At 42.8% G+C, this 27,366-nt stretch overlaps 1 protein-coding gene across 5 annotated transcripts in view; it reads right to left on the bottom strand.

Annotated features, from left to right (window-relative positions):
* Window positions 1-27,366, bottom strand: part of ERI3 (ERI1 exoribonuclease family member 3) — a 272,372-nt gene that overhangs the window by 76,973 nt on the left and 168,033 nt on the right. For all 5 annotated transcript variants that reach the window (XM_048497063.1, XM_048497064.1, XM_048497061.1 and 2 more), the window contains exon 7: window positions 12,018-12,117. In XM_048497063.1, coding sequence (XP_048353020.1) covers window positions 12,018-12,117 — 100 coding nt within the window. The remainder of the gene's footprint in view (window positions 1-12,017; window positions 12,118-27,366) is intronic.

Below are 27,366 nucleotides of genomic sequence, written 5' to 3'. Positions count from 1 at the left end.
GCACAGTAGAATACTCCTGTTTCATCGCAGCTCTCGTTTAGCAGCAGTTTAGAACATTACATTCTTTTTGTTCGCTGAGTTCAATTTCGAGGCTGCGCTTTTCCTAAAGTTCAAAATACAAAAATCAATAAAATGTTGTGCTTGTCTTGATAGCCAGACATTATTCAGGATCACAATCAAATATCACGTGATTTGAGAATGTGAAGGAGTTAAAGTTGTCAGCCTTCATATTGCTGCCTGGAGATCTCTCATGATTACACCCAATCTCCAGGTGACAATCAGTTAACCTGGAGACAGTGGTTGCTTTGGAGGGTGGCATCTGCAGCACTAGACCCCACTGATGTCCCCTCCCTCCCCAAATGCTACCCTCCCTCTCTTCAGGAATTTCCCAACCCAGCATTGGTAACCCTATAACAAGGCATTGTCTCTACTTGCATCAGGCATCTGAAGCGTTCAGAAGAAGTCCTACTTGCTACTTCTGCCAGCCTCCAAAGCACAGAATGAGCTAAGAGAGCAACCACTCCATTTCTCAAGTGCTCTGAAACTTGGCAGAAGGGAGGGGTCAGTGCCCTTATGTTACACTATGCTTTGAGTGTACCTCAGGTAGGATTGCTAGCAGTGTGTGTGGGAATCCCTGGAAATATGGGGGATGGAGCCTGTGAGGACAGAGTTTGAGGAGGGGAGGGACATCAATGGGGTGTACTGATACAGAGCCCACCTTCCGAAGCAGCCACTGTTTTCAGGTTAACTGATCCTCTGTAACCTGGAGATCGGTTGTAATAGTGAGAGATTTCCAGGCACTACCTGGAGGTTGGCAACCCTACCATTAGCTCAGTACAAATTGAGAGGCTACCTCGTACTGCCTAAGTTCCAGCAACAGATGCAGAACTGATCCCTGGAACATGACTCTAGTCTAAAATGATGCAAGACCAACACAGACACCCACCTGAATGCAATCTGCATATTAACCTCACATTTAAAAGGAAGCATTAAGCTGAAACTCCAGCCCTCAGCCCTGCATAATTACTATACATGCAAACTAAGATTCCTCTTGTCTAAACACATGTAAGTCCCATACACAGAAAACAATTAGCTTATAGATTTGCCAAAGAGAATTGCATTAGGGCCAGCATGAAGCAATTCAACGAGAAAGTATGCATCTAGGATGACATCACCTGAATTCAGCCAAGATGTCCCTGTAACCAGCATGGTATATCATTATGCACAGCCTCTACAAAGACTGCTGGGCTTCTCCATCCTACACGCTGCATTAAAAGTATGTGCCAAAGGAAACAAAAGCAAAAAAATCCCCCCAAAACAAAACAAGCAGCCAACACAAACACGCAAATCATGCTACTGGCTCTCTCTCCCTCGCCCTTTCTTTGTTAACTATAGGAAACATGTGAAAGACCTTGCGTTCTCCATTGTAACATGCCCAGGAATAGAGCATGGTGATAAGAACATCCCCCCTGCTGCTGCCAGGAAAAAGGAAGTGCTCAATCTTTGCTAAAAAGGGCTGAATGCTGGCAAGAGTGTTCTGTCACTTTTGCGCACAGTAATACACTGTGCCACCGAGTCCCATCAGAGGGATTTTGAAAACTTAAATGACTGAAAGCACAAGAGCACCAGCTCAAGGTTCCCAGCCGGCCCAGATATCCTAATTAGCTTTACACACACTCCTACTCAGAAGGGAGAGAGAACACGCACGAAAAGGACTGTCACATCGCTTTTTTCTTTTTCTAAAAGCGTGTCTGCGCTCACTGGCTTTCCCGCTGTGACACCTCTCACAGTAGTTAATTAGAATCATGTCACCACGTTAATGTGCTCTGACTGGACGCTGACAGACAGACGCTCGACCTGCATCCTGCTACAATCCCCCTCCCTTGGCCAACACTAACTACGTAAAGCACCTTGCTGCTTCTAAAAGCCTTTCCTCATGTCCCAGGCAGAAAAGGCCTCTTGTCTCCCACCCCCCTGGCAGCCCATGTTCCCCCTTGCCAGAAATATTTGCCATATTGCCTCACTCATTGAGCATCCGCTCCACCTGTTTTGAGCTGCCTGACCTTTAGCAGTACTAATTCAAAATGACACTGCTCATTTGATGACATTTCTGTTGATTTTTATTTTAGTCTCTTTTAATTATTTTAACTCTGAAGTCTTTGGCCCTCTCCCTTAGGCTGGAAAGGAGTTGCCTTCTATCATAAAATAATCTGGGCCACACCCAGGCCTACCCTGTCTCTGCCAATTGTGAGTGAACCAGGGGCACCGGAGTAGTAAAGCTGGATTTCTCATTACACAGAAAGATGAAATGTTAACTTGGTCAGGAAGGTCCTTGTGGGCCTTGGCCTTGATCCAGAATAATGCAGTGATGACTGACAGGTTAAGAGAGGAGGGGAGAGGGTCTAGGAATACCTATTTATGATACTGCTCCAAGCAATTGGACAGCCCTACAGAGATCAGGAGCCTGACTGCCTTTCACAAGAACTGCTGGGTGGGCAGCACTTCCATCCCCAGGATTCCGAGCATACATGACATACACAGCAAGTAACTATAAGGAAGCTGACGGGTATCTGCAGCAGGGGGGAGAGCAGAAGGGCTGCACAAGTAGCAACAGAGGCATAACTCTTCGGGGATAGGGTGGTATATTAAATTCAATAAATAAATAAATAAATAAAATAACTGGAAATGGACTGGAGAGCTACAACTATATGGGGTCTAAAGGATTCTTATATTCAAACAACACAACAGTCAAACTGCAAGGATCTGCACAGTTGTCTTAGTAGCCCATTGCACCCGCACACACTGTCTTAACTCATACAAGCACTCCCAAAAGCAACCTCCATCCCTCCCCGGTCCCCCAATCCTAAATCTTCTATACTGACACAATCACTCTATTTCATGATGGGTGGCTTGTGTATATTTTGACATTTCTGTGCAACCAGACGTATAACCTTGCTATCTTTGATTACATGCCATGATATCAAGGTTTTGAGATATTCCAAAGGTGTTAATCACAAGTAGGATAAGCTTATACTCCACACAGCAGTGCTCCACACTTCAACAGGCACCATTATGGTTAACCAAACTTTGCATGTTTAGAACCTGCAGGCAGAGTCGTGAGGGGGATGTGGTTTAAGGTGCCCATGTATATCAGGTTCTCTGAATACCCAGCTTCTTTTTTGAAAATAAAAGTAAATATCTACCCCTATCTGTTACAAATATATGCCTTTCTCTTAATCTGGGCATCAGAAGGGGTTAGAGACTTACATAAAAGAAAAGAAAGCTGGACATTGAGAGAACTGGATCACAAATTTGTTTTATTATATTGATGCACCTATATTCTAGTGCCAGTTTACAAAATTTAAAGCTTCCTGTGGCAGGGGCATGAACTGACAACTGTGGGGACAATTGCAGGAGGCATGGCTGTTGTATGGGAAAACTTTCCCACCTGCACAGCAGCCATCCCACCTTCATTGTGCAGTTTCCCAAACTTCTGGGCAAAACAGATTTGAGAAAGAACAGCGAAAAGCCAGAAAAAACCCCAAAAGTACATAAATGTATGATAATGCAGTGGGGAATCAAGAAAAACCCACTTCTTAAAAGCATGGTAGCCAACACATATAACCCATGTGGAAGTTATGAGAGGCTGGATACTTTAATATGGTGGGGACAGAGCAAATACTTGACTATCCTGAAGTGCTGCTAAGCCTATCAATCAAGCCAGCATTGGAGCAAGACAAGATTCCCGTTCTCTCACTTATTTTCAAAGGTTGGTCTCGTTCCTTCTTAACTGTACCCTGGCTGGGGAATTAAAACATAATTAACAATAGAATAGCTAACCTCTGCTTTTTACAAACAGAAAAATATTATGAACAGTCAAGTTAATATTTCCAAATTATCTATCAGTGTAGTGAAGCAGTAATTTCCCCCCTGCTTGCATCCTTTTATATACATGGTGATCTATATTAATCTGTATTAGTGAAAGTCTTTTTTGCATAAAACACAAAGAAAAAATACTGTATCTTAAATATGTAACTATAATTTGGGCTTGTGGGTTTCAATAAATTTCATTTTAGATTTAGTTAACACATATAGGAAGTCCAATATTAGTCATTAACCATTAGTGGGTCATCTGATACCTGGTGGGTCATCTGATACCTGGCCATTTGTACACAAAACTTTGCTAAAGCAGGCACTAACCTTCATGTCATATATCGAACAACTCAATCTTTTCACAAGATGTGTCAGAAAAATCAGTGCCAGTGATTCACTGTGACATGAAGTTTCTGTGAACTAGAGCCCACTTCATCACATGTAAGAATTATATTATATGGGGTGTTGTGTGGTTTCCGGGCTGTATGGCTGTGTTCTAGTAGCATTTTCTCCTGATGTTTTGCCTGCATCTGTGGCTGGCATCTTCAGAGATCCTCTTTCTGATTTTGATTTTTTTTATCCCATACCCTATTGCCATCTGCAGTGTGTAAACCATAAGTTAAGTAACATCAACTATTTAATAATACTGTCCATTGTCCTTTACTGGTTCTTATGTAATGAACAATTATTATTCTGTTCATTGTACCAGAAAGCCAAGTGATTTATTTTGATATGATGCTTGGTTGAAATCTGGGGCAGGGGGAAGGAAGAGATGGAATCTTTGTCCAGGGGCCATTGGTGGCTATCAGCAGCCCTGCCCACACAATGACTAGGAAAAGCGACTACATCCTCTAGGGGGTCTGGCAAAATCACAGGGATGTCAAATGACTTAGAGAGCAGCGATATTCAGTCTCTAACCCTTTAAAACCACAATGTATAATTAAGCTGCCCTGCCGAAGCATCCCTCTGAGAATAAGGAAAACAAGAGGATCTGAACTATTTTATCTGTTAATGATATCAAGTGTCTCCAAAGGACTCTAAACCACTCACAGGTGGGGCTAAGCCAATCTAAGGCAAGCTTGGTAAAAATACACTACTGGGATAGATTATCCCACCTAAGCCACTGACAGAGGCAAGAATGGTTCAGCAAGCCACATGTTACACTTTTCCTCTTAAACCCCTCTCAGTTCATGCTAACAACAAAATGGCATCCTGGACAACACAAACACTGAGATGAGAGGACCTGCAGTTGGAGGGGGGGGGGGGCGGGATTGCTGTCAAGTCACAGCCAACTTATGGTGACCCCATAAGTTTTTCAAGGCAAGAGATGTTCAGAGGTTGTTTGCCATTCCCTGCGTCTCCAGAGCAACGCTAGACCTTGCTGATCCGCTTCATGTCTGAAATCTGGTGAGTTTTGGCTGGCCTGGCCTATCTAGAACAGGATTTTCTAAAAGGAAGAAGGAACTCTGTTAGACAAACACTAGACCACAGCTCAAACCATACTGTGATGCATACACACATGCAGGCAAGCAGGCAGTAGGCCAGCATATTTGGTACCTATCTATTAAGCTGATAAAGAGACAAAAGAAATCTTAAGAGTGGTTACTGAGCCAACTGAGAAGGCCTATTTATTTGGCTGTAAGTACCTGCAAAGATCTCCTCATATCAGATGGAAAAACATCTGAAATGCTATTAAAGATTCAGAAATTCTTCAGAAACGGATAGCTAGAATGTTAATTTCTTTTTAATTAAAATCAGATTCTGATGGATTTGAGGAATATCCCAGTAAAAAAGTCAAATTGCACAATATGCAATGCAATCATGGCCTTTCTCAGAGGATTGCACTTTTGTTTCATTAGTGCAACATAAAACACGTGCAACAGTGAGAGGCCAGGAAAATGTGCAGGGCACAAAAGAGACCAGGCACAGTGGAAAACACCAGAAAGAATAAGAACACTGCACAACTGAAGCCACAAAGCTGTTACGAACTGCTGAGATGAAGGCCAGATCTGCCAGCTCCCAAAGAATACTGTATGACAAGACATCAACCCTTCTGACAGACAGGCCCCTGCTTGCTAACACACACAGCAAATGCATGAACACCCTAGCATGTGTACCAACAGGCAAACCTGTTCTTGCTGTCAGCTGTTGGAGCATGGCAACAGCCCTCCAAAACAAGCCCTATGCACAGAATGAAGGGATCTGTGAGGAGAAGAAACTGCATCCTGGAAAGCTTCCTGTGGGGCGGGCGGGTGGATGGCTTGGTGGGAGTTAATTAGAATCTTGTCACTAAGTGAATGCGCCCTGCCTGGACTCTGACAGATGCTCCCCTCTGACACTGGGGGCCAGGAGACAATCCACATCAAGCTACTGCAAGATGACCCTTTTAACACAAAGAGTAAACTCACTGCACAGCAAGTTGAAGCTCATTAAAACTGTCTACTCTGTGAGCATCCCATTAACCTCCCTGTTAAAAACATGCAATCCCTCTTCTTCTCTTGCAGGCCTAATTAATGCTCAGGATCAGAAACAATATAACACCCTAACCTTCCTAGATTTCCAATCAGTAAATTAAGAGACGGGGGGGAAGCCAGAAAGATACAGATGCATCACCTGCACCTCTCACCATATTGGCGGTTGACCCTTTCAAATAGGTAGGCTTTCCCATGAGGCTAGTGTGAGTTAAGGGGAAGGTTGCATCTGTATAGCTGGGCAGCACAATCAGGCCGCCATTTGTACTACATGCTTTGGTTGGTTGGCTTCAACAATCCATTCCTACTCCGTCTCAACTTCCCTTTCATACAAGGGGTGGCAGGTGAGTTGTGTGTGCATTTTCCAGGCAAAGCTGAAAAATATTTTGACAGCTCCTCCAGTAACTCCCCTACAATGATCTAAGTGCATGGATTTCTTGCTGTAATGAAGATCTTAGTAGATGACACAAGCACATAGATAGAGAGGAGGGAGTGTGCTGCAAACTAACTACAAAACTAAGAAGCACCCCAAACAAACAAAATCCCAAATGACTAGTCCAAGTAAATATCATGGCAAGTGAGGGCTTGAACCCAGGTAACCTTCATTCTAGTTTAAAACTAATTATACCACACTGATTCCTTATCCGCTGTATTTACTAATGGCTGTTGATAGTTGCAGTCTCCATTTTCCTACTTTATCCTTGTGTCTGAGTTGCGGTCATATATATCAGGGCTGTGAATTTCACAGACGGGCTGTGCACATATCTTTAGACTCAACTGCTGATTAATCCCATCAAGCACTGTGGGGAAAAAACAGCAAGACTGAACAGCTGCCAAATAAATATATTTAAACATGTATAAATGCTGTGAGAGAATGGAGGAGAAATGCTGCTATCTGAACTGCAGGTGGCTGCTATCACTCGTGCTCTCAGAACAGAAGGGATTGCAACATTTCCTCCTTCATCAAGACACACCTGGGCCTTAACTGAGCTTCAGGCACTCCTCCCCAACACACCAATCCAAAACAAAAACAAAACAGCCCAATGGTTACCAACACTTATCTCTATCTTGCCAGAACAAAGGCAGATTGAGCACAACTCACGAGCTCCTGATCTGACAGACGGTTGCCAGGGCTGCTAGACTTGACATTTGAACTTCCTTTTGCATTTCTACATCCAAAAAGTATTCACGACCCCCGGATGCACATACTTTGTACTTACTTTTAAACTGGACCAAGATGACACGGCATTGCCCCACAGTCATATCTTTAGTCACACTTGCTAAATGCAAAATTTGTAATCCCATCTAATGTTAATATTTTAATACACAGGTATGCATCAGCTCCAAAACAGGGGCAATTTTTAAAAAGATTCCAGTGCAGTTGATGAAATAATTACTTTAAAATCAACCCAGAAATCTAAAGTAAGCATAAAACATAAATGCTTACATTTTAAATAAGCAGTCTTCAAAAACATTCCCCAAAGGAACATCTAGAACTAAAGTCACAGATCTTGGGAATCAACAGTTAACTCTCTATATTAAAATGTTCCACACATTGTTAACTAAAATACACGTTCACAATGATCCCTTTCCAATGAAATATTTTATAGCTTCAGTGTCTCTCCTAAGAATTAGGCTTGTGCTTTATAAACCTTCAATAGGGGCACTGCACTATTGATATTGCACTATAACAAAAGCACAGAGGAAATCTGTAAAAGGAAAAGGCATGGTTTGTTATAGGAAGCACTGCCTTCACAATAACTGGTGCTGATACTGAGTTGCCTTTTGTGAACTGTCAGAAACACATGGAGTAATCAGAAATATGTTAGCATCTATGCTACATGCATGTTTACTGTACAGCTCTGAAGTGTAACATGTGCATTTGAAACAAGTGTGCCACAACAGGAGCCACCAATGGAATTCTTTTTTTGAGACCCAACTATTAACAGAGAAGTCTAGCCTCCGTGGGTATATTTGGTTCTTCGTCTTAAATATATTGCTGACATGGATAGCCCAGACTAACCTGATCTTGTTAGATGTCAAAAGCTAAGCAGGATCAGTTCAAGTTAGTACACGTATGGAAGACCTCCAAGGATGTTTAAGGCTGAGTCACTCTAAGTCAGCTCCAAACTCAACAGAAAGAATAATAATAATAATAACAACAACAACAACAGATGATTGATCTATCTACATAACTGATGTGGATAATTGACGTAGCAACACCAAGTGGTGCAAGGTTGAAGAAAAATAGCTGGAAAAGATGACAAAATATCAAGATCTGAGCATGGAAGTCAAGACATCATGGCAAAAACCAGTAGCTGTGATCTTAGTAACACACACTTTGCATGGTACTTGGACCATCTACATACTGATACAATCTCCATCTATCACTTACACATACTAGTCAATACACTATGACCAGGGTGGGAAACATCTGGCTCGGGGGCGATATAAGGCCTGCAAAAGCATTTGAACTGCTTATCCCTCCCACGCCCAGAAATCGGGCACATCAAGAAGATGATAAGAAGGGCTTCCCAAGGACTTTATTGACATCCGAGCAAACACAGCGCGCCCATCTGTGCAAGCAGTGCCTTGCACAAAGAGAATGGTGGTGGCAGCTCTCCAAAGGCTCCCCCGGCCATTTCTCAAAGTTTCTCACCCCCAGTACTTCCCTGCAGCTACGAATAAGGTCGGGGGCCCTCTCCTGGGCCAGGCAGGGCGGGCTCAGCAGCAGAGGGCGTTGGGCTTGCAGCAAGTGCTGAGGTCAGAGGAGCCTCTGGAGTGGCACAGCTCAGCTGTGGAGGAGCCACTGCCCCGTGCCACATCAGCTAGGTGGAGAAGTGGCCCTGGAGTCCCAGAACGTGCCACATTCAGCCTCTCACCTGTACCAGTAGAATATACAAAGCCACTGGTTCTGTGGCCCCTCCCCAGTTTGTGGCAAATGAACATGGAAAATGTTAACTTCTATTTGTATGCTAGAGGTATTGCCCTCCAACAAAAGCAGAGCCTACTTGGCTGGACAAGGCCTGATAGAAGGCTTGGGGTTTCTCTCTCTTTCCAATCTTTCTCTGTCTTTATCCCAAGCGGTTCTCTGGTTTCTGTGCCATGCCCAAGCGAAAGAAACGCTTGGGAGAAAGAGAGAGGAAGACTCGAAAGGGAGAGAATTGAGGGTGGGTGGGTGGATTCTTTCATTGTTTTTTTCCTTTAAACATTGTTTAAAGGGAGTTCAAGAGGCCTGAACTCCCTTTCAGCAATGTTTAAAGAAAGGAAAAAACCCTAAAGAATCCACACACCCCAGGGAATCCCCCCAATACTTACCTTGGGGTGCCAGTCAGGGGCACATGTTTTAACCTAGTGGCACCAAAATTGCAGGGAATTTTCAGGAGACTCTTCTGATGATACCACACAAGTTTGGTGAAGTTTGATTCAGGGCGTGCAATTGTATGGACCCTCAAATGGTAGCCCCCATCTCCTATTAGCTCCCATTGGAAACAATGGGGGATGCGGGCACCCACTTTGGAGGTCCATAAAATTGAACCCACTGAACCAAACTGCAAAAATCCAGGGTGGTATCATTAGATATGTCTTCTTAAGATACCCTGTAATTTTGGTGCTGCTAGCTTTAAAAGTGCACCCCCTACAGGCCAGAACCCAAAAAAACCTCACCACCACCCCCAAATAAAAACATACAGACCCGAATTATTTGTTATACCTGAATGTATTCGGGTATAACTAATATGATATTCATCTTATTCAGGCATACAGATAATTTTATGCCCGAATAAACCCAAATCTGAATTTTACTGAATATTTTCGGTATTGCTCAACCCTAGACCTGACAACACTTAAGAATCACTGTTTAAATATTTTGTTAAGATTTACAGAAGTCACAAGATTCATGTAAAGACTATGAAAACCCTTTGTAAAGACTATGAAAAGTTTCAAAGCTATTTTAGTCAGCACAACACTGCAGCAGTAAAAGAAATTTGGCTGTTAAATGGGCGAGTCAGACTCAAGAACCTTGCATAAGGGCCAACTCATCAGACCTAGGCATCATTTGAGTGTGTTGTGCCCTCAGATAACACGTTAATGCCTCAGTTAACAATATTGTAGAAGTGGTAGTAACAGCAGCATATGTTCCCACATTGAGGCTGTGGCTTAAATGAAGAAGTAAAATCTCCTTGAAAGAAAAGGCAAGTTGAGACAACTGGAGGAAATAAAGCACTGTTATGTACAATCACCCAGCAGGGCAAGCAAAGCCCAAAATAATGGCAGCATAATAAATGTACAAATTAAAGGCAGTGGCAGATGATATTCTAGAGATGTTTGTTGCTTTAGTGTGGTAAGAAGAGGCACCACAACACTTCCATAATGCACAGAGGAGATGGATAATTGGAAGGGAATCCTAGCAACAAAGAAAGCTGGCTTCTCATTCACCTACTCCCCCAGAACACGTGCCCCCACCGTACACATACCACTTAAATAAACTTATACCTAGGCAAATCAGCAAAATTTCAGTGCTTCATCCCATCGGTGATGCAACCAGATCCATACTTCAAAAGAAGCCTGCTAATTAAAAGCTGGTGAGCTTTAAATAATTCATCTCCTTAACTCATATTGATTTGGTAGTTTAGTGGTTAGGATCTTGAAACAATATTAAACTGCTTCCTTCAGGCTCAGGTGTCAGGTGACTTTCTCATGTTAGTCTCATGCCCTAGCAAACTTTTAATCACCCAGAAGCAAGAGGCAGACAGAATCAAGAGGCAAAAAGGGAGTTATTTTTGCTGTGGCAGACTAAAGGAGATGTGAACAGTGGGAGAAAGAGGCAAGCACTTAAAAGGTGTATGTAAAGATAAGACAATGAACAATGTCAACTGTATTCTCCCAGGACCACTACTGTATACCATTCCCCACAGCACCCAGCCATGGCCATTTCTAGCACACAGAGTGAGCAGGCAGGCAGACATATAATGATCCACACCTGCTACAGATTTTAACACACATGGGCACAAAACAGTGGAGTATTATTTCCTCCAGCAGGTGCAAGCACCAGGATCAGTAGAAAGCCAAATCTATGGAACAGCTGGATACACAAAGTGGCATGGTCAAAACCATATACCTGAGAAGAAACACAATTAGAATATCAGGTGCCAAGAATGAGGTGCTCAGGCACAACATGTGGGAAGACTGTGACATAGGTTCTCTGACAATATCCAAATGTGCAAGTACTTTGGGGGTTAGGAAGAGGGAGGCAATGCTCTTCAGGCACATGATCCCCACTACCATTATTGTAAAAGCAGCAGAAAGAAGGTAAACATCTCAGAGACTTATGAAGAAGTGATGGATTTAGATGACTGACTGAAACAAAACAATGAAAAGTACTAACACAGAACATGTGCTTTATTCTCCTACCAGTCCCATTTTGAGTCAGCATCCATCCCCCAATGAAGCTTAGAACCATTACTTCTGCATTCAAGAATTCACTTCATTTGCTTGACCTCTTGCCTCTTCATTCAATACCTACCCCAAAGACAGTCACAGACTGGCTCCCCTGACAGAGAGTCATGCAGTCCAGGGAAACTCTGTTGAACAAGGATAGAGCAGCTTCCCAAAGGAGCACAGAAGAAAAACAGACATGGCAGGTGTGAATGAGGAGAGAGAGTTATTACTGACCTATCCCGCTGTGAGGCCTTCCTATGTGCTGTAGGTTCAAGCCTTTGTTCATGTCTAACAGTCCATTCTTTGGCCAGCTCCCCATAGCAAAGCTGTATGCCTGGAAAAGAAAGACAAGGGGAAATAAATATGTTAGATAGCTGTGCTGCAAGAACATGAATCTCACCTGAATTTATCCTAAACCTATCTCTGCTCAACTTCCTCTTTACCCTGCCCTTTCTGTAACTGTCTATAAAACTGAAGTAAATGGATTCCTTTCTCCTATTGCATCTGAAGAAGTAAGCTTTGCCAAAGTAAGATAAAGAGAGGGCCAAGGCTATTCCACTTGTGAGGCCCCTCCCAATCCCTGCACTAGAGGAAGATGGGGTCCACAAAGTGAAGCCTTGAAAAGGCAAAATGAATTCAAAAATTAATGCTAGTATCGAGACTGCATTATTCTGAAATGGAGTGCAAAGAAAATTACTGAAGGTTTTTAAAGAGACTATAGAACACTATGACAGCATGTGTAAGAAAGGCCCATTACAGTGTCAAAAATATTATACACCTTGGACAGAGGCCACCTAGATTTTGAGGTCCTAGGCTTGTCTGCCAAGCCTATAGCTAAATCTAGCACTGGTTGCTCCCATTTATCTAAAGCAGGGGTAGGGAACCTGCGGCTCTCCAGATGTTCAGGAACTACAATTCCCATCAGCCCCTACCAGCATGGCCAATTGGCCATGCTGACAGAGGCTGATGGGAATTGTAGTTCCTGAACATCTGGAGAGCCGCAGGTTCCCTACCCCTGATCTAAAGGATGCTTATCCATTCCTCCAAGGATTTCAGGGCAGCACGTATGGTTTCCTTCTCTTCCTATTATATGCTCACAAGCTCTCTGATGAAGATTCAGAGGGCAGTCATGTTGATCTGCAGCAGAACAGCTAGATTTAAGTCCAGTAGCACCTAAGAAACCAACAGGATTTTCTGAGTATAACTTCCATGGGTCAAAGTTCCCTTCGTCTGAGGTACACAAGACTGAGTAACAGTCACATGGTCATAGCAGTGTGGGGATTTGAGTCTGGATTTCTGAGATCCAAGTCCAGAATTCTCATCACTATGACACACTGGTTTCTTATGCACAGCACCATACCATACTGGCTATGCAAGCACAACAGTTGAGGGCCCAGCTTAAACAAGACAGGGGGTGTGCACATAATAGCATGAGTAAGTTCTACTTGTCCATGTTTCAATTGGACCTTAACCTGGCTTTTAGAAAAAGTTGTTGATCTGGGGTTTATGCTAAATTGTGCAATTGAGAATGCCAAATTCTCCACATTTAGTGCAAACAAAATTGTGTTACGCAGGCTTTAGTTAAGTATTCCAAACTCAGAATCCTAATCCTGTTCTGTGACAGGCACTGTCCTTCCATCCCTATAGCCACAGAATCTCATTTCTGCGGTCCAGTAGATGATATAGCTCAGGGGTCTGCAACCTGCGGCTCTCCAGATGTTCATGGACTACTATTCCCAATTGGCCATGCTGGCAGGGGCTGATGGGATTTGCAGATCCCTGATATAGCTCACCTCCCTCTCTTTGCAAGAATCTCCATCCCTTTAAGTGACAGAGACAAAGAAAGCACTTGCACCTGTAGCCACAGACTTCTCCCACTATCTTCCATTCACCTTCTTGAACTGCCCAGGAGCAGCAGTTGAATGGCTTGAGAGGTCATAGTTTGGCTACTTGTTTACAAGCACTCAGTTTGTTTTTTTGAAGTAAAGAGAGTACTTTCCTGAAAAGGACTGCCTGCTACTAGGAATGAAATAGGAACCTAGACTAGTTCATACAGGAAAAGATGATAGAGAAACAAGTAAATTTAGTGTGCAACATAAGGAAGCACTAAATAGCTGTACAGGTCTTCATAGCCACAAAACACTGCAATAATTATGATCTGACAGCAGCATATCTTCTCAATCACAAGGTATTACAACAACTATGCCATTGTGTGACATAGCAGCTATGCCATTGTGTGACATTAATGGAGCAAGGCTTAGCAATATTTAGAGCCAGGCTGCTATGCAGGCCATTGTTCCCCAATGAGATCATGTCACTCCAGAGAAAAATATATCAGCACCAGGTGCCCTTCATGTCACAGATCATGGCTGTCACTCACCCAAGAAAGAGGCACAGTGGGGATCTCAGTGGAATTGAAACTATCCCTTTCCCGACTCACCTAATCTCAACTTAGGAAAGATAACAGTCAAGAAGGTTTAATATTGGGGGAGCTGCTTCTGACATTGGAAAGGGATTTCAGACTAAGACCGAGTCACTGGTATCAGGTCTAGTGGGTCTGTGAGCACGCTGCAGTCATGCTTCCAAAGAGGAGAGAACTTCACTCCAGGTGATTAACATCATTCCCCAACAATATCAGGTTGGGCCAAGCTCTCACATCCACAAGACACATTCTTTTCTAGTCACATTCTTTTCTAGTCATAAATGAGATATAGGGCCCTTTCCTAATTCGCAGTATATTTCAGAAAATATTAGCGGGTTCTGTACCCATGTTCTTAGAACAATATGAAAGCAATCTAACCATGTTTACTCACAGGTTCCATTTTATTCATTATTGTTAAGATGTCAGCCTATGTTAAGCAAATTACTTCAAAAATCACTGTATTTACTAAAGGACCCATCTCTGCTTTGATTCTGTCACTACATGCACTAAATTATTATAAGCCACTGCTTATGATAAAAGTTCCCATAGAGTTAATTTTTTCCTGCTACAATGGTGGTGCAAAAGTACCTACAATATCCCAATTATAAGTTCCACATTTTCCTGTAATATGCTGAACTGGGGACCACATTTTGCTAAAAGTTTGCTTACCAATCTCCTTCAGAATTAATTTCCTCCTACTGCTAATTTTTCAGAGAAATTTTTCATCAAAGCAAAAATATGCAACATGCCATTAAAATCAAATTCCTTTCCAGAAGAATATCCAGCAGAACATCTATTTTTAAAAATAGCTGGAGGGGTCCACAAAATTACTGACCCATCCACCTATCTTAGTAACTTAATGGAAAGCTTTATTAAAGCTAGAATTACCACCCGTTTGGAAGAATAACCTTTGAATGGCTTTTGAAAGCTTCTGTTCTTCTAGCCAAGCCCTTAAGAATGCCAACAAAAATGTAGACGGGGTGATCAGGACTTCCAAACTCTTCCTGGCAAAGTCTGTCACCAAAAATTCTTAAGGAAGCACAGCAGTCACAAGATAAAATGACAGGTCCTCTTATTGTCAATAACTGGACAAAGAACAATAATTGTCAAGAACAGGAAGTAGTTACTTGGAACAAAGACTGGTTTATAAATGTTTTTAATTATTTAATCACTAATGGGCCATTTTCATATTGACAGGGATTAACCACTGTGGTCTCTGGAGGAGATCTATTGGGACCAGGGCTATTCACAGATTAAGTGTAGTCACCAGTTAACAGTGAAGTACCCAAGTTTGGAGATAACAGTGAAAGACAAAGCGAAAGCAGACATTAATTTAAAAAGGAGCTCTGGGCAAATGTACAACAAAATGGCAAGTGGAATAAGGAGTGCCAAGTGATCACAGTTTGGGGTCAAAAATATCTTAATGTTACATATACACTGATGACATATTAATTGTAAAGAATCTTGAAATCACAATGCACAGTCACCAAACAAGTCAACTTGGCGTGCAGCGGCAGTGAAAAGAACAAGTTCAAGTTAGGAGTTATAAGGAAAGGGAAACAGCCAATTTCATAATACCTTCATATTGCCCTATGGTGCAGCTAAATTTGGATTACCACAAACACTTCTGGTTGCTCCAACTCAAAAGCATTTTGTTGATCTGGAAAAGTTGCTTGAAAGAGCAACTAAAATGTTCAAAGACTTGGTGTGCTGCCCTGTGAGGAAAACCAAAACTTTTGGGGGCCTCTTCCAAGAAAAAAAAAGGCAACCAAGGAAGAAAACGTAATAGCAATATATAAAAATATGAGTGGATAGACTTTGCTCCACCACACATATTACAACTTGAGATTACCCAGTGAAGTGGATCAGCAGTATATGGAGACAGAGACTGATTCTGCACAGGCAGCAATGGGTTCATGGAACCCGTTTCTGCTACCTCAGCTACCATTTGCACGGTGGCTGCAGGGGCCAGCCATGATTTCGGGGATTCCAGAGGCAGGAGGCAGCACAGTTCGCACAGAAACGCTGCGTTTCCATGTGTACCACGCAGCCAAGAATCCCCACAGTCGAGAATCCCCCTCACATGAGAATCCCTCCCACCTACTTGTACAGTATCCACTCTAATGGTGGCTGCCTTGGGACTCCACCATAATGGTGGACAGCAGGGAGTAGGGATTGAACGCTTCCTACCTGCCATTGTTCGCATAGGCAAGCAAGAGAGTTTGCAACTTGAGTTAAAGGGGGAAAGTAGCAAATTTTGGTGGGAACTCTCCCCCCAAAAAACTTTTTAAAGGGCCTTCACCCATTTTACTTGGCCCATGCAGAATCCCCCAGACAAAAACATTTCCATTAGCTCAGATTTCTAAACAGATCAGATACTAGGTCTCTAAACATGACCCCTTTGTAAGTTGGCTGAACATGTGGAGAATGGGAATAAGCATACTGGTGCTGGCCCAGCTCCCCATCCACGTGACTGTGAGCTTGTTACCGTGGCACCTACACGAACACCATCTCCCCATTACTGAAAATGCTGCTTTCCAAATACTCCTGATCAAAGGGAAGAAGTATAAGCATGGATACTTTGTCCATGCATGTGTGTCATGCTCACGAGCTGGTAATTGAGAAGAGGATGAGAGTACAGAGCTTGGGCTCAGTCACTGTGTGGTGGCATCATGAGTAAATGGCTAAATTCATGAAGGCAACATTAGCATTCATTGGCAAGAACCTCTATATTCAGAGGTAGTATCTCAGAACTTCAGGTGCTAAAGACAAATATTAGAGGGAGGATGTTGCCTTCATGCCCTGTTTGAGAACTTATCAGAGTTATCTGGCTAGCTACTGCTGAAAACAGGATGTGAAATCAGACAGATTCTCTGTCTTATCTCACGAGACTCTGCTTACTTGTTCCTATTTCACTGGCTTTTCCAGAGATCAGTAATGTGAGTTACAAAGAATAATTTCAAATCTAAGGCTATTCTTATTTTGAGTCTCAACCACTGTAACAATGGAAGCTACACGTCAAAATTTAGGCTTGGACCTAATCCTGAGAACCTTGCCATATCCTATAGTTGCGGATTAACAGCTCCTGGGCAATGAAGAGTGCAAAGACTGAACTCCCTCTTCTGAAACAGTAATGCTTCCTGCTGCAAAGTCCATGGCCCTTTTTCAAAGCCAACATGCTTAACTTTCCAAGAAATATATCACAAGGAAGTTTTTGAAAAAGGCCTGGCCAAATGAGCACAGCAAGGAATGGACCCCTCCCCACACAGAACCGTAACACCAGATACAATATTGCTGGGATACATTGAAAAACACAGTACCTGCAGCCCTACTAAGCAGGAAACTCTCCCTCTTTCAAAGCCAGTGCCTTAAAAGCCCCTCCCCACCAATCAGTGCCACTGCCAAGATGTCCCTAGGGTTCCATCATGGGGTTTTGGGTAGTTAATTTATTGCCAACGTATGTAGCCATTTATGCTGCTTGTTACTCCTGCCTTAGCAAAACACAGGAGCTCCACAGGTAATTAATAGACAACACTGCTAATCCTATTGGGAGATGATTAGCAATTAAAACTCCTAATTAAGTCTATGCATAATTCACTGAAATTACAACCCTGTGTACACAATGGAGAGGTTTCCTTTGCCTTTGACAAATACGCACTGATATCTTTATTACTAATTCAAATCACTGAGGCCCAGGATCTGGTCTATTGCCCACAAGGGAGGCTGAACTTCTGGATTTCTTCCTCCTGTGGTGAAGAATACTTCAGCGCTCCCTCCCCCATCTCCTCTTGTGTGGTGGAGGATGCTGATCTACCATGCCATAACCGAAAAGCAGCAGCGTTCTTCAGAAATAGGCACAGTGGTGCCCCCACCTGGTTTGCACTTACATTTGGAAATGCCAAAAGAGCAGGCTATGCAAGCAATTTACCGGGAGATATTCAGACAATCTCATTTGCACAAGAGGCAGAATGGTATGCTAAGGAAATGAAACAGTGATACTTGTCCAGGTTCATTCTAGAAATATAAAAGGTATATTGCTGCTGACTGTACAGATGTTACAAATAATTTGAAGTCTTGACAGATCTCTTGTCTGGAAACATCTTGCATGTACAAATGAGCATGTGCGACATATATAAGATATAGTGCATCAAAAATACCTCTTTTCCTGTGGCACATACTCTTCATATGGGTTCTAGACACTTCATCATGTGTATGTATTGCATTATACTTATTCCAACACGGAACTGATATCCATTTTTTAAAAACCATGTGGCTTTTACTCATGTGTAGCTTGGATATATACATAGACTTCAATGAGATGTCACATTATGAGAATGGTAATTTCGTCAAATCCCACTCTCCTATGGCACAAATGAGAAACCTCTCATGGAAAACTGTGTGTTAATCAGCAGTTATGTAAAGATGGGCAAATGGACATTCAAAGACTCTTTTGTCGCCCCAGAAACAAGCCCATTAATGGCCCTGAAATTTTAATGAATAAAAATTGTTATCTAAGTTAGTCTTATCAAGACACCAAAATATTCCCACCCAACCAAGGTTCTGTCCCTGGACACTGAGTCTGGGAATTCCAAGAAATAAAGAAAAACAGCATATTCTCACTTTAAAGTCTCTAAATGTGGAAAGGTTTCTGGGTCTTCATCCGAGGCATTAATCTCAGCTGCTCTATCAGGATTGGGTCCAGAAAGGGGGCTTTTTTTTGCATTACATTCTGCTTTGCCCATCAAGGTCATTGTGAATGGCAGAAATACCTGAGCAAACTTGTTAAAGACGCAGCATGGAAGATGGCCTGAGCACTGAAGGTCAAGTGTGTCCTTATGAATATTCACAGCTGCCTGCAGGATCGATTGGGTTTTAATTGTTTTTCCTGGGGTTTTGGAAGGAAGTGCCAGGGGCATTGATCAGCCCTTGACGAAGCCACTTGCACTCGGGACCTCGCACAGACTGTCACTTGGGTACGGGCAGACGGAAACGAAGGAGCTAAGAATGAGAGACAGAAAACAAAACATGCCACCTGAGAAGGGAAGCTGCCCCAGTCTGCGCAGAGCAGAAAGCAGGGAGGGGGCGGGAGCTGCGCTCGGAGATGTGTGACCAGTGAATTGTATTTGAAAATAAAGTTTTTAATTAAAATGGGCAATTCTGAGCCGCCTGCTGGCAGCGGCCAAGCAATCAGGAGACAGGAGCAAGGCTGTTTAATATTTAAACATAACGTTTAATCTTTAAACAGGAAAGTTCTTCTTCTGACTGTTAAAGCCTCTATTAAAGCAGGATGGAAAGGGCTTCACGGTGGCTGCCGCTGGGACCTCCCAGACCATCAGGGTAAGGGGCAAGACAGATGAAAGGGGGAGGTGTAAAAAGAAGAAAATGCTCCCTCCAGGTACATTCCGTGCCAGGAAATCCCAAGCGCTATGGGTGGAAGAGAAGGATAGTCAAATAACCTATGTAACTATTTATGATCCAGGTTCTAGAAAGGCACATATTTGATTTAGAGAAAAGGAATAAAGACACATCCTCGGTTTACTTAGCTTCAGCTATGGCAGCTAATATGAAAAGGGGGTTCAGATCTACAGCAACAGCATATTCTGTTCAAATTCACTGCAAATTTTAAAATATATTGGATGCATCCATTTATGGCCTCCTTCCTGGAGTTCCATGGCTGTGAGAAATTTAAACTTATTCCAGATTAATCTTTTGGGGAGGAAGGGAGACAAAGGGAACAAGAATGTGCACTCAAACACCCACATTTAATTTAAATGTCATGATGTTTAAACACCTAAATTTTCTTTTAATGCATCGGGCTGGCAATGGTGTCAGGAAACAAAAAATTAGACTGCTCTGGTTTCCATTCCAACTCCAACAGCCGGGCAGTGCCTGTCTTTTTCTGTGCATGCAGTTCAAACATAACACAGGTCTCTCTTGATCCCAGTTTTATTTCATGAAAACACTTCCATAGGCATTATGGGAATTTGTAAACTCAAATTGTACATTTTTTTGCAGGTTCTTTTATTTTATGAGTTCATGTCTCCATCAAGAAATTCCATGAGGATGCAATAGAGCCTTCAGAGGTTAGTTCTGGGGACATTTTGGGGGAAGGACATACTCGCCAGCACACTTGCTACTTCAATAGATCACAAGGGAACCAGTTCAATCAACAGCACGGCCATCTTTGGAAATGTGTTCCTTGGGGAACATCACCTTTTTTTTTTGTTTGCTGACATTCTTCTTTCAAAATGAAACTGTAGCCCCTGAAGAGAGATGGGAATAGTAGATGAAAGGGATCCTCCACAGCATCCCACCAGAAACGTCTCTATGCATTCTGCTGAAGCACTGCCCAATATTTACTCAGCAGCTCTGGGAGGCAGCATAACCCCAGCAAATGCAAACCAATCCTTTCCATTAGCGAAAGCCCAGACACAGGGCAAGCAGGGAGCAAGAGACAGGCACTTAGGAAGGATTCGGCACTCTAGGAAATGAGCAACTGGGTTTAGCCTTCAGCATTTCATAGACAGCAGAGCTGCAAAGAGATCTGAAGCTGAAGCCTGAGTCAAATGAGTCTTTTGACTTGCAGAGGCAATAGGTCTCTCACTTACCAACAAAAAAGCTGCAAGCACACCAACAAAAGTGAGCACCTGCTTTTCACAGTGCACTAACATCCTTTGCAGTGATTATGCTATTTGCACATTTCCAGTGTGCTAATCCGGCTACAGTGAATAAACAATTTGGACCTGATTTAGCAGTGTTATTTATGGGTGTGGAATATACTGCATATACAAAGCAGCATTTCCCCTATTTGCACTCTTGGGGTGGGGTGGATCCTGCCTTCTACAGCAACACTGTCAGACGACTCTCCTAGAACTCACAACCGTTGAAAACACCCTCTCAGAGAGTTCTAACCTAATGTGAGGTTGCAAGAAGAAATCCAGGAACTGAACGGGTTAATTTAAAATAAAGAGCTCAAACAAACAATCCCAGGCTACTATCACATCCCCTGCCTGCTTGCCTGGCCCTTCTTTTCTGCATCCTGGTAACACATCTCCAATGCTTTACCTTCACCCTCTCAATCTGGATGCAATTTTCCCTGAGATTTGTTCAGCTTATTTCAACACTCAGGACACTTAACATACCTAAAAGCCATATAGTCCAGTCCAGGGGTCTGTAAACTGTGGCTCTCCAGATGTTCATGGACTACAATTCCCATCAGACCCTGCCAGCATGGCCATTGTAGTCCATGAACATCTGGAGAGCCACAGGTTGCAGACCCCTGGTCCAGTCCCTACCCAAGGCAGGACCATATCTCTCTCATCAACCCATGCAATTCCGGAATACAGTATAACATATAGAACCAATACATTGTAGAAAAGTGCCTTCACAGTAAATAGTTCTGGATTAGTAAGGATATGATACAAGGAACGGTAAATTCCTCATCCCTGCTGAATGAGCAGCAATGTGACCTGTAAGAAAACAGCCTCGTTCTAAACCAGACATTAATCATACAGAAGGCCTATTCACAAAATTTTCTCCCCAGGAAAGCTTGGAACTCCCACTTGAGAAGAGACCCAGACTACTTATAAGCGGCCAAAGAAAGGGAGGGAAATTCAAACCCAACCTAAAAAACAAACTAAGAAGCAAAAAGGTTGGACAAGTCTAATAACTATCCATTAAAACATATTAAATATATATTTTAATTGCACTATGCGTCCCGCAGCGATTTTAAAAAGTCCCGATTTTTGCCAGTTGGAAGGGCATGTGAATGAGGGAGCCACGAGATTTTTTTTGCCTCGTTACGCCCCTCCTCCTCAGCAGCAGTGCGGTTGCGTGCCGGCCTGGCGCGTTAAAAGTTTCCCACCAAACGACCAGCGCGGCGGCGGCGGCACCACCCACTTCCCTGTGAAACTAACTGGCGCATGCAGAAACGCGGGTCGTCAAGTAAGAGGCGAAGTTTACTGCAGCTGGCGCGTGGCTCGCAGGCAGGCAGGCAGTTATGGGGAAGTGGAGGAACTCCGGGTGCGGGTGGAAGCCACCTGGTATGTGACTGACCAACCGGCAACCCTGCAAGCCCCAAGGCGGAATCTGACTGGCTGGCAAGCAAGGCAAACCGAGTTCTGCTTCTGGTTGCCCCCATTCTTTCAGAGGGGGGAAAAACAGCAAAAATGTAGAACTGGGAAGGGCTAGGCACTTTCTTTTCTTCCAGTCTTGCAATGCGCGGAACTCTTCAAAAAACAACAACCCTACTCATTGGTTTGAAACCGGGCAGGTGCAGGGGAGAGAGAGGAGGAACTCCGGGTGCGGCTGGTGGTCACCGAGGCGGCTTGGGATCACTTTTCTCTTCCAGCCTTGCAGATCTTGCAATCGCGTGGAAATCTTGGATCCCCCAGCTCATTTGGTTTTGTTCCTCCCCCCCAATCGGAGTGCGCCAATAGGCTTTTTTAAACGAAAGGTCTTGGGAGGAGGGAGGCCATCTCTCTAGAGAGGAGGAAGGGAGCCGACAGGTTGCTGGCTTGGGGCATTGAGTGAAATTAGAATCGTTTATTTTTTTCCCAGCCTGCATCAGCCAAGTAAGTCCTGCATGTTCACTTGGAGTGTAGGGTAGGTCAAAAGAACTTGCAAGAGAGAATTATCTAGGTTGTTTTGGAAAAGGGAAATTTCTGTTGTGGCTGGACAAATATGTTCTGGGGTGGGGAAGAGGAGGCAGACAGTCATGTTCTCATACACTGTTTCTTGGTGGGCCTCTGTAAAGTGAGGGACTAGTTCTTGCAATGCATATTTGATATGTGTTTGAATGGGATTCTTACATTGCAGCTTGTATGGGATCATCACAAATACAACCTTGAGCATCATTTTTTTGGTGGGGGGAGGGAGTCACAGATTGAATTGGTTTGGACTGTTAGTGGATGACACAAACAAAACTTTCCTTGTTTTAAAAACTGTCAAGTAAAAAGTTAGCGTGTCACTGATTTTTTTAAATTGATTTAAATTTTTTTATTAAATCAGATTTTAAAAAAAATGAAATGCTTTTAATGGAAACATCTACCTATAGATAATTTGAATAGTTTTCTGTTCAAGAGACATTATAGTCTGATGGTGCTATTTACTCATGAAATAAGGATTAGTTTTTAATTTTATGTAGAATGAGACTGTATATTCATGCAATGCTTAAAATTGTGTGTAGATGAATTTCCATTAACCCATTCACAATGTTATGCTCTCTCCAGAGATTTCTGGTAACATTATTTTTTGGGCAGTTTTTTCCATGCAGATAGATATTATTACAGACAGTTCTCAAAACTGTGAATTTGTGTCTACAGAGATAACATGCCTCTTCTTCACTGGAAAAATATTATAAAATAAGCATTGAGTTGAGAAAAAGACCTTAATCCCATTGTTCTGTTTGAAGAACAATTCTGGATCCATACACTGCCTTTCTCTCCTGTAAAAGTGGCCCAGAGGCATGGCATACAAACCCCTTTCCCTACCTCTCCCCATAACAGACATGTTGAAAATGCGGTCTGTGGGATCTGAGAGAGACTGGCCCAAGGTCACTCCCCAGCAGGAATGTAGGAGTGAGAGAAACAAATTTGGTTCACCAGATGATAAGGAGTCTAAGTTACTCATGGAGGAGTAAGAAATCTAACCTGCTTCTTAATCTGCTCTTAACCACTACACCATGCTGGTTTTGGCAAAATCTGTGTACACAGGAATCTACCCAATTCTCGATCTCTTAGTAAACAGAATCTACCCCTTTACCTCTTAAGTGTTAAGTTTCAAGAAGTTCATTTAATAGAAGATCTGTTTGGAGTGGAACAGATGTGCACAAGAAGCTAAGGCCCCTTCCGCTGCATGCAAAATAATGCTAGTTTTGCATTGCCAAACCACTTTCACAACTGTTGCAAGTGGATTTGCTATGTCAAGCATTGCAGCTTCAAAGAGCACTGAAAGCAGTTTGAAAGTGCATTATTCTGCATGTCTTGAATGAGCCTAAGTGTGAGGAGATGGGGAAGGAGCAGTAGTAAAATGTCCATGAAACCTTTTGGACAGAATAAGGCAAAAGGTTTTGGGATATTTATTTGTGTGTAGCCAGAGATTCGGCCATATTATTCTATCTCTGGAAGAGCAGAATCTGTAACCACACTCCATTTTGACTCCCTAACTCATCAATCACAAAAAAATATTACTGAATGTTGGTCAGGGAGTTGGATGTTGACAAAGCTCTGCTGTAAATGGGGAGGGACTGCACTGCAGGAAGCTATGTAATGGCAGTGCATCCAAGAAATGGCAGAGTGTCAACAGTGACACCACCAGCACTACCATTCCATTCCATTCCAAATCACAAAAAGGAACACAAGCCATGTGTCTAAGAAAGAATAGGAAGAGGCCTCATTAGAATGACACCTGAATGCCATCGTTTGGTCAAGGGGTGTATTGATAGCTTCCAAGATCTGGCAAACTGTATCAGGCTGTGCTATAGCATTCCACGGCCAGCCAGATTCTACCCTTTAGAGATGTTAAAAAAGTCCCACTTATCATGCATCACACTTCTTGATGCATGATCACACACACACTGAGCATATGTTAATTCTGCTCTGCCTTTCAATGCACCATGCAAGCAGTTTTTCACCCACACTAAAATAAATCCATTTCTTTTTGAGTTGCCATTGCAAAACCAGCCTCTCTTTCTACAAGTTCATTCCTGGAACAAACACGGCTGAGATGAGTCATGTGCAGGGGTGTCCTAGAACTTACATTTAAGGAGTCACACTATTGAGTACAGAGACAGCCACCTTTAAAAAACTTTTCCAAGTGCTGGGTCACTCTGTGTGGTTCTAAGATTCACAGTGCAATCCAAAACGCAGAGCGATCTCCAGTCTGGAGCAGCAGTGGCATAGTAAGTTTATGGAGCAGGCACGGCTCTAATTTTGGAGAACTGGTTTTGATTTCCTGCTCTGCCACTTTTGAGAGCTGTGGAGATTTCCTGCTCTGCCACTTGAGCTGTGGAGGCTTATCTGAGGGAACTAGATTAGTCTGTGGACTCCAAGACATGCCAGCTGGGTGACCTTGAGCTAGTTACAATTTTTCTGACCTCTCTCAGCCCCACCCATCTCACAAGGGGTTTGGTGTGAGGGGTGGAAGGAGATTGTAAACCCTTTGAGTCTCTTTACAGGAGAGAAAGGGGGGGGATATGGGGAATCCAAACTCTTCTTCTTCTTTTTCTAACCCCACTGGACTTCAATGAAAGCTTTAGACTGGAGCACACCTCTGTTTTGGATTGCACTGTTGGGGTGGTAATCTTCAGTAGGGTTCAGAGGAATTCTGTGTGATCTGTGGACTTCAGTGGAGTTCTCTAGTTCTGAAATGAGGATATCTGTTATGGTCTTGCATTTGACAAAGGCTGCACTAGGGTATGGAAATGTTCAAACTTCCAAGGGGAATTTTAGTGCCCAATAAGTTGTTTAATCTGTGATTCAACATATAAACCAAATTTTTAATCAAGACCCCCCCCCCCCCCCCCCTGTCAATGGTGTCCCACTTTACCAATGTTAAAATCTGGTCACCTTATCTTAACACTAAAACACTGTACATAAAAATCTCAATAGAAAATATACATCCGTATCTAAAACATTTAGAATATCACAATACATATCACAGATAACCACAAAGCCTCCATTGTAAAGATCAACTACACAGTATCTCACAATGTAACACAAGAAAGACCTGATGCATTTTAATTCCACTGGATCTTCTCCAGAGGTCAATAAAAACCACACACACACACACACACACACACAGAACGACTATCAATCCATATAATCTAATTTACAGTCCAGTATGTTTTACATAGGTCAAAAAAACAATAAATGGTATTCCTATGGGTATCTATGGTTTATACAGTAAATCTTACAGGGTTCCTATTCACCAGGTAACTTTTCCACATAACACTGTACTATACTGAACTGGACTGAAATCAACTGCATGTGGTCAAAAATACATCAAAGAGGAAGCATCATAAGGGAAGCCTATCTACAAAATTTTCTCCCCAGGGGACCTTGGAACTTCCACTTGAGAAGAGATCTAGACTACATCTAGAAAAACAAACTGCTGCTACAATGGAAATGGATTTGAAATTACTGGGAAAATGTGGAGACATTTAAGGAATCTAGATCACTGATCACAGACCTGATCTGAACTGGCACACAAATATAATCCTCAGGAAGTATTTGTTGGATATAACATTACTGAAACTTGCAAAGCTGTGCATTTCCAAATCTGAATATCTGACTGGTATGTTTTAGTGCAAGAGGTTCCACTAGATGGGTCTTTAGGTGTACTCCCTACAGCCGTGGTGGCGAACCTTTGGCACTCCAGATGTTATGGACTACAACTCCCATCAGCCCCTGCCAGCATGGCCAATTGGGCATGCTGGCAGGGGCTGATGGGAATTGTAGTCCATAACATCTGGAGTGCCAAAGGTTCGCCATCACCGCCCTACAGCTTTATGGAACTGGTGGAATGGGATCTCCATAACAAGGGCAGCTAGAAAAGTATGACTGACATCCTGATGGCTACCGACCTCACAGTTACTGAAGTTGCCCCGAAAGTTGTGGGAACATACACAGGGGTTTCTTACAGTACATAATCTTGGCTTGCCACTCCAAAGACAACTGCTGTGTTCAGTTAGTGTCACTAGCACAATAACCCCAGTTTTCAATTTGTATAAAAAACAGGTGAAATGCAACAAAATGGGTCTTCAGCATTTATTTGTAAATATTTTAAATAAAACTCAACTGCTTCTTTTTAGGGGATGGAGCTGCTGGTTATTTTTTTCCTATGTTTTTCACAAAGGAGATTGACCTCAGACTGAGACTCGTGGGACTGCTTCTGCTGCTGTAAAATCAGAATAACTCTGTAAGAAACATTGTCTATTGCACTAACATTTCAAAACCAGGTACCAAACCGAGAAGGGGTCATTAGTGTACAGCAGCTTACAGGAATCATTCCAGGATTTTCATAAGCAAGGCATTTAAAGAGATACTAACTTTGTCCAAGTAACAATTCAAACAACAATTATTCCTATGACCCAGATGCTCTAGGTCTATGTTTTAGTTTAGCAACAAATGCAGCCAGTGTGTTGATGTTAAAAAACAATAA

The sequence above is a fragment of the Sphaerodactylus townsendi genome, linkage group LG05, assembly GCF_021028975.2.
Source record: "Sphaerodactylus townsendi isolate TG3544 linkage group LG05, MPM_Stown_v2.3, whole genome shotgun sequence".
Lineage (NCBI taxonomy): Eukaryota > Metazoa > Chordata > Lepidosauria > Squamata > Sphaerodactylidae > Sphaerodactylus > Sphaerodactylus townsendi.
The sequence above is the reverse complement of the archived record's forward strand: the minus strand, read 5'-3'. Positions and strand labels throughout refer to the sequence as shown.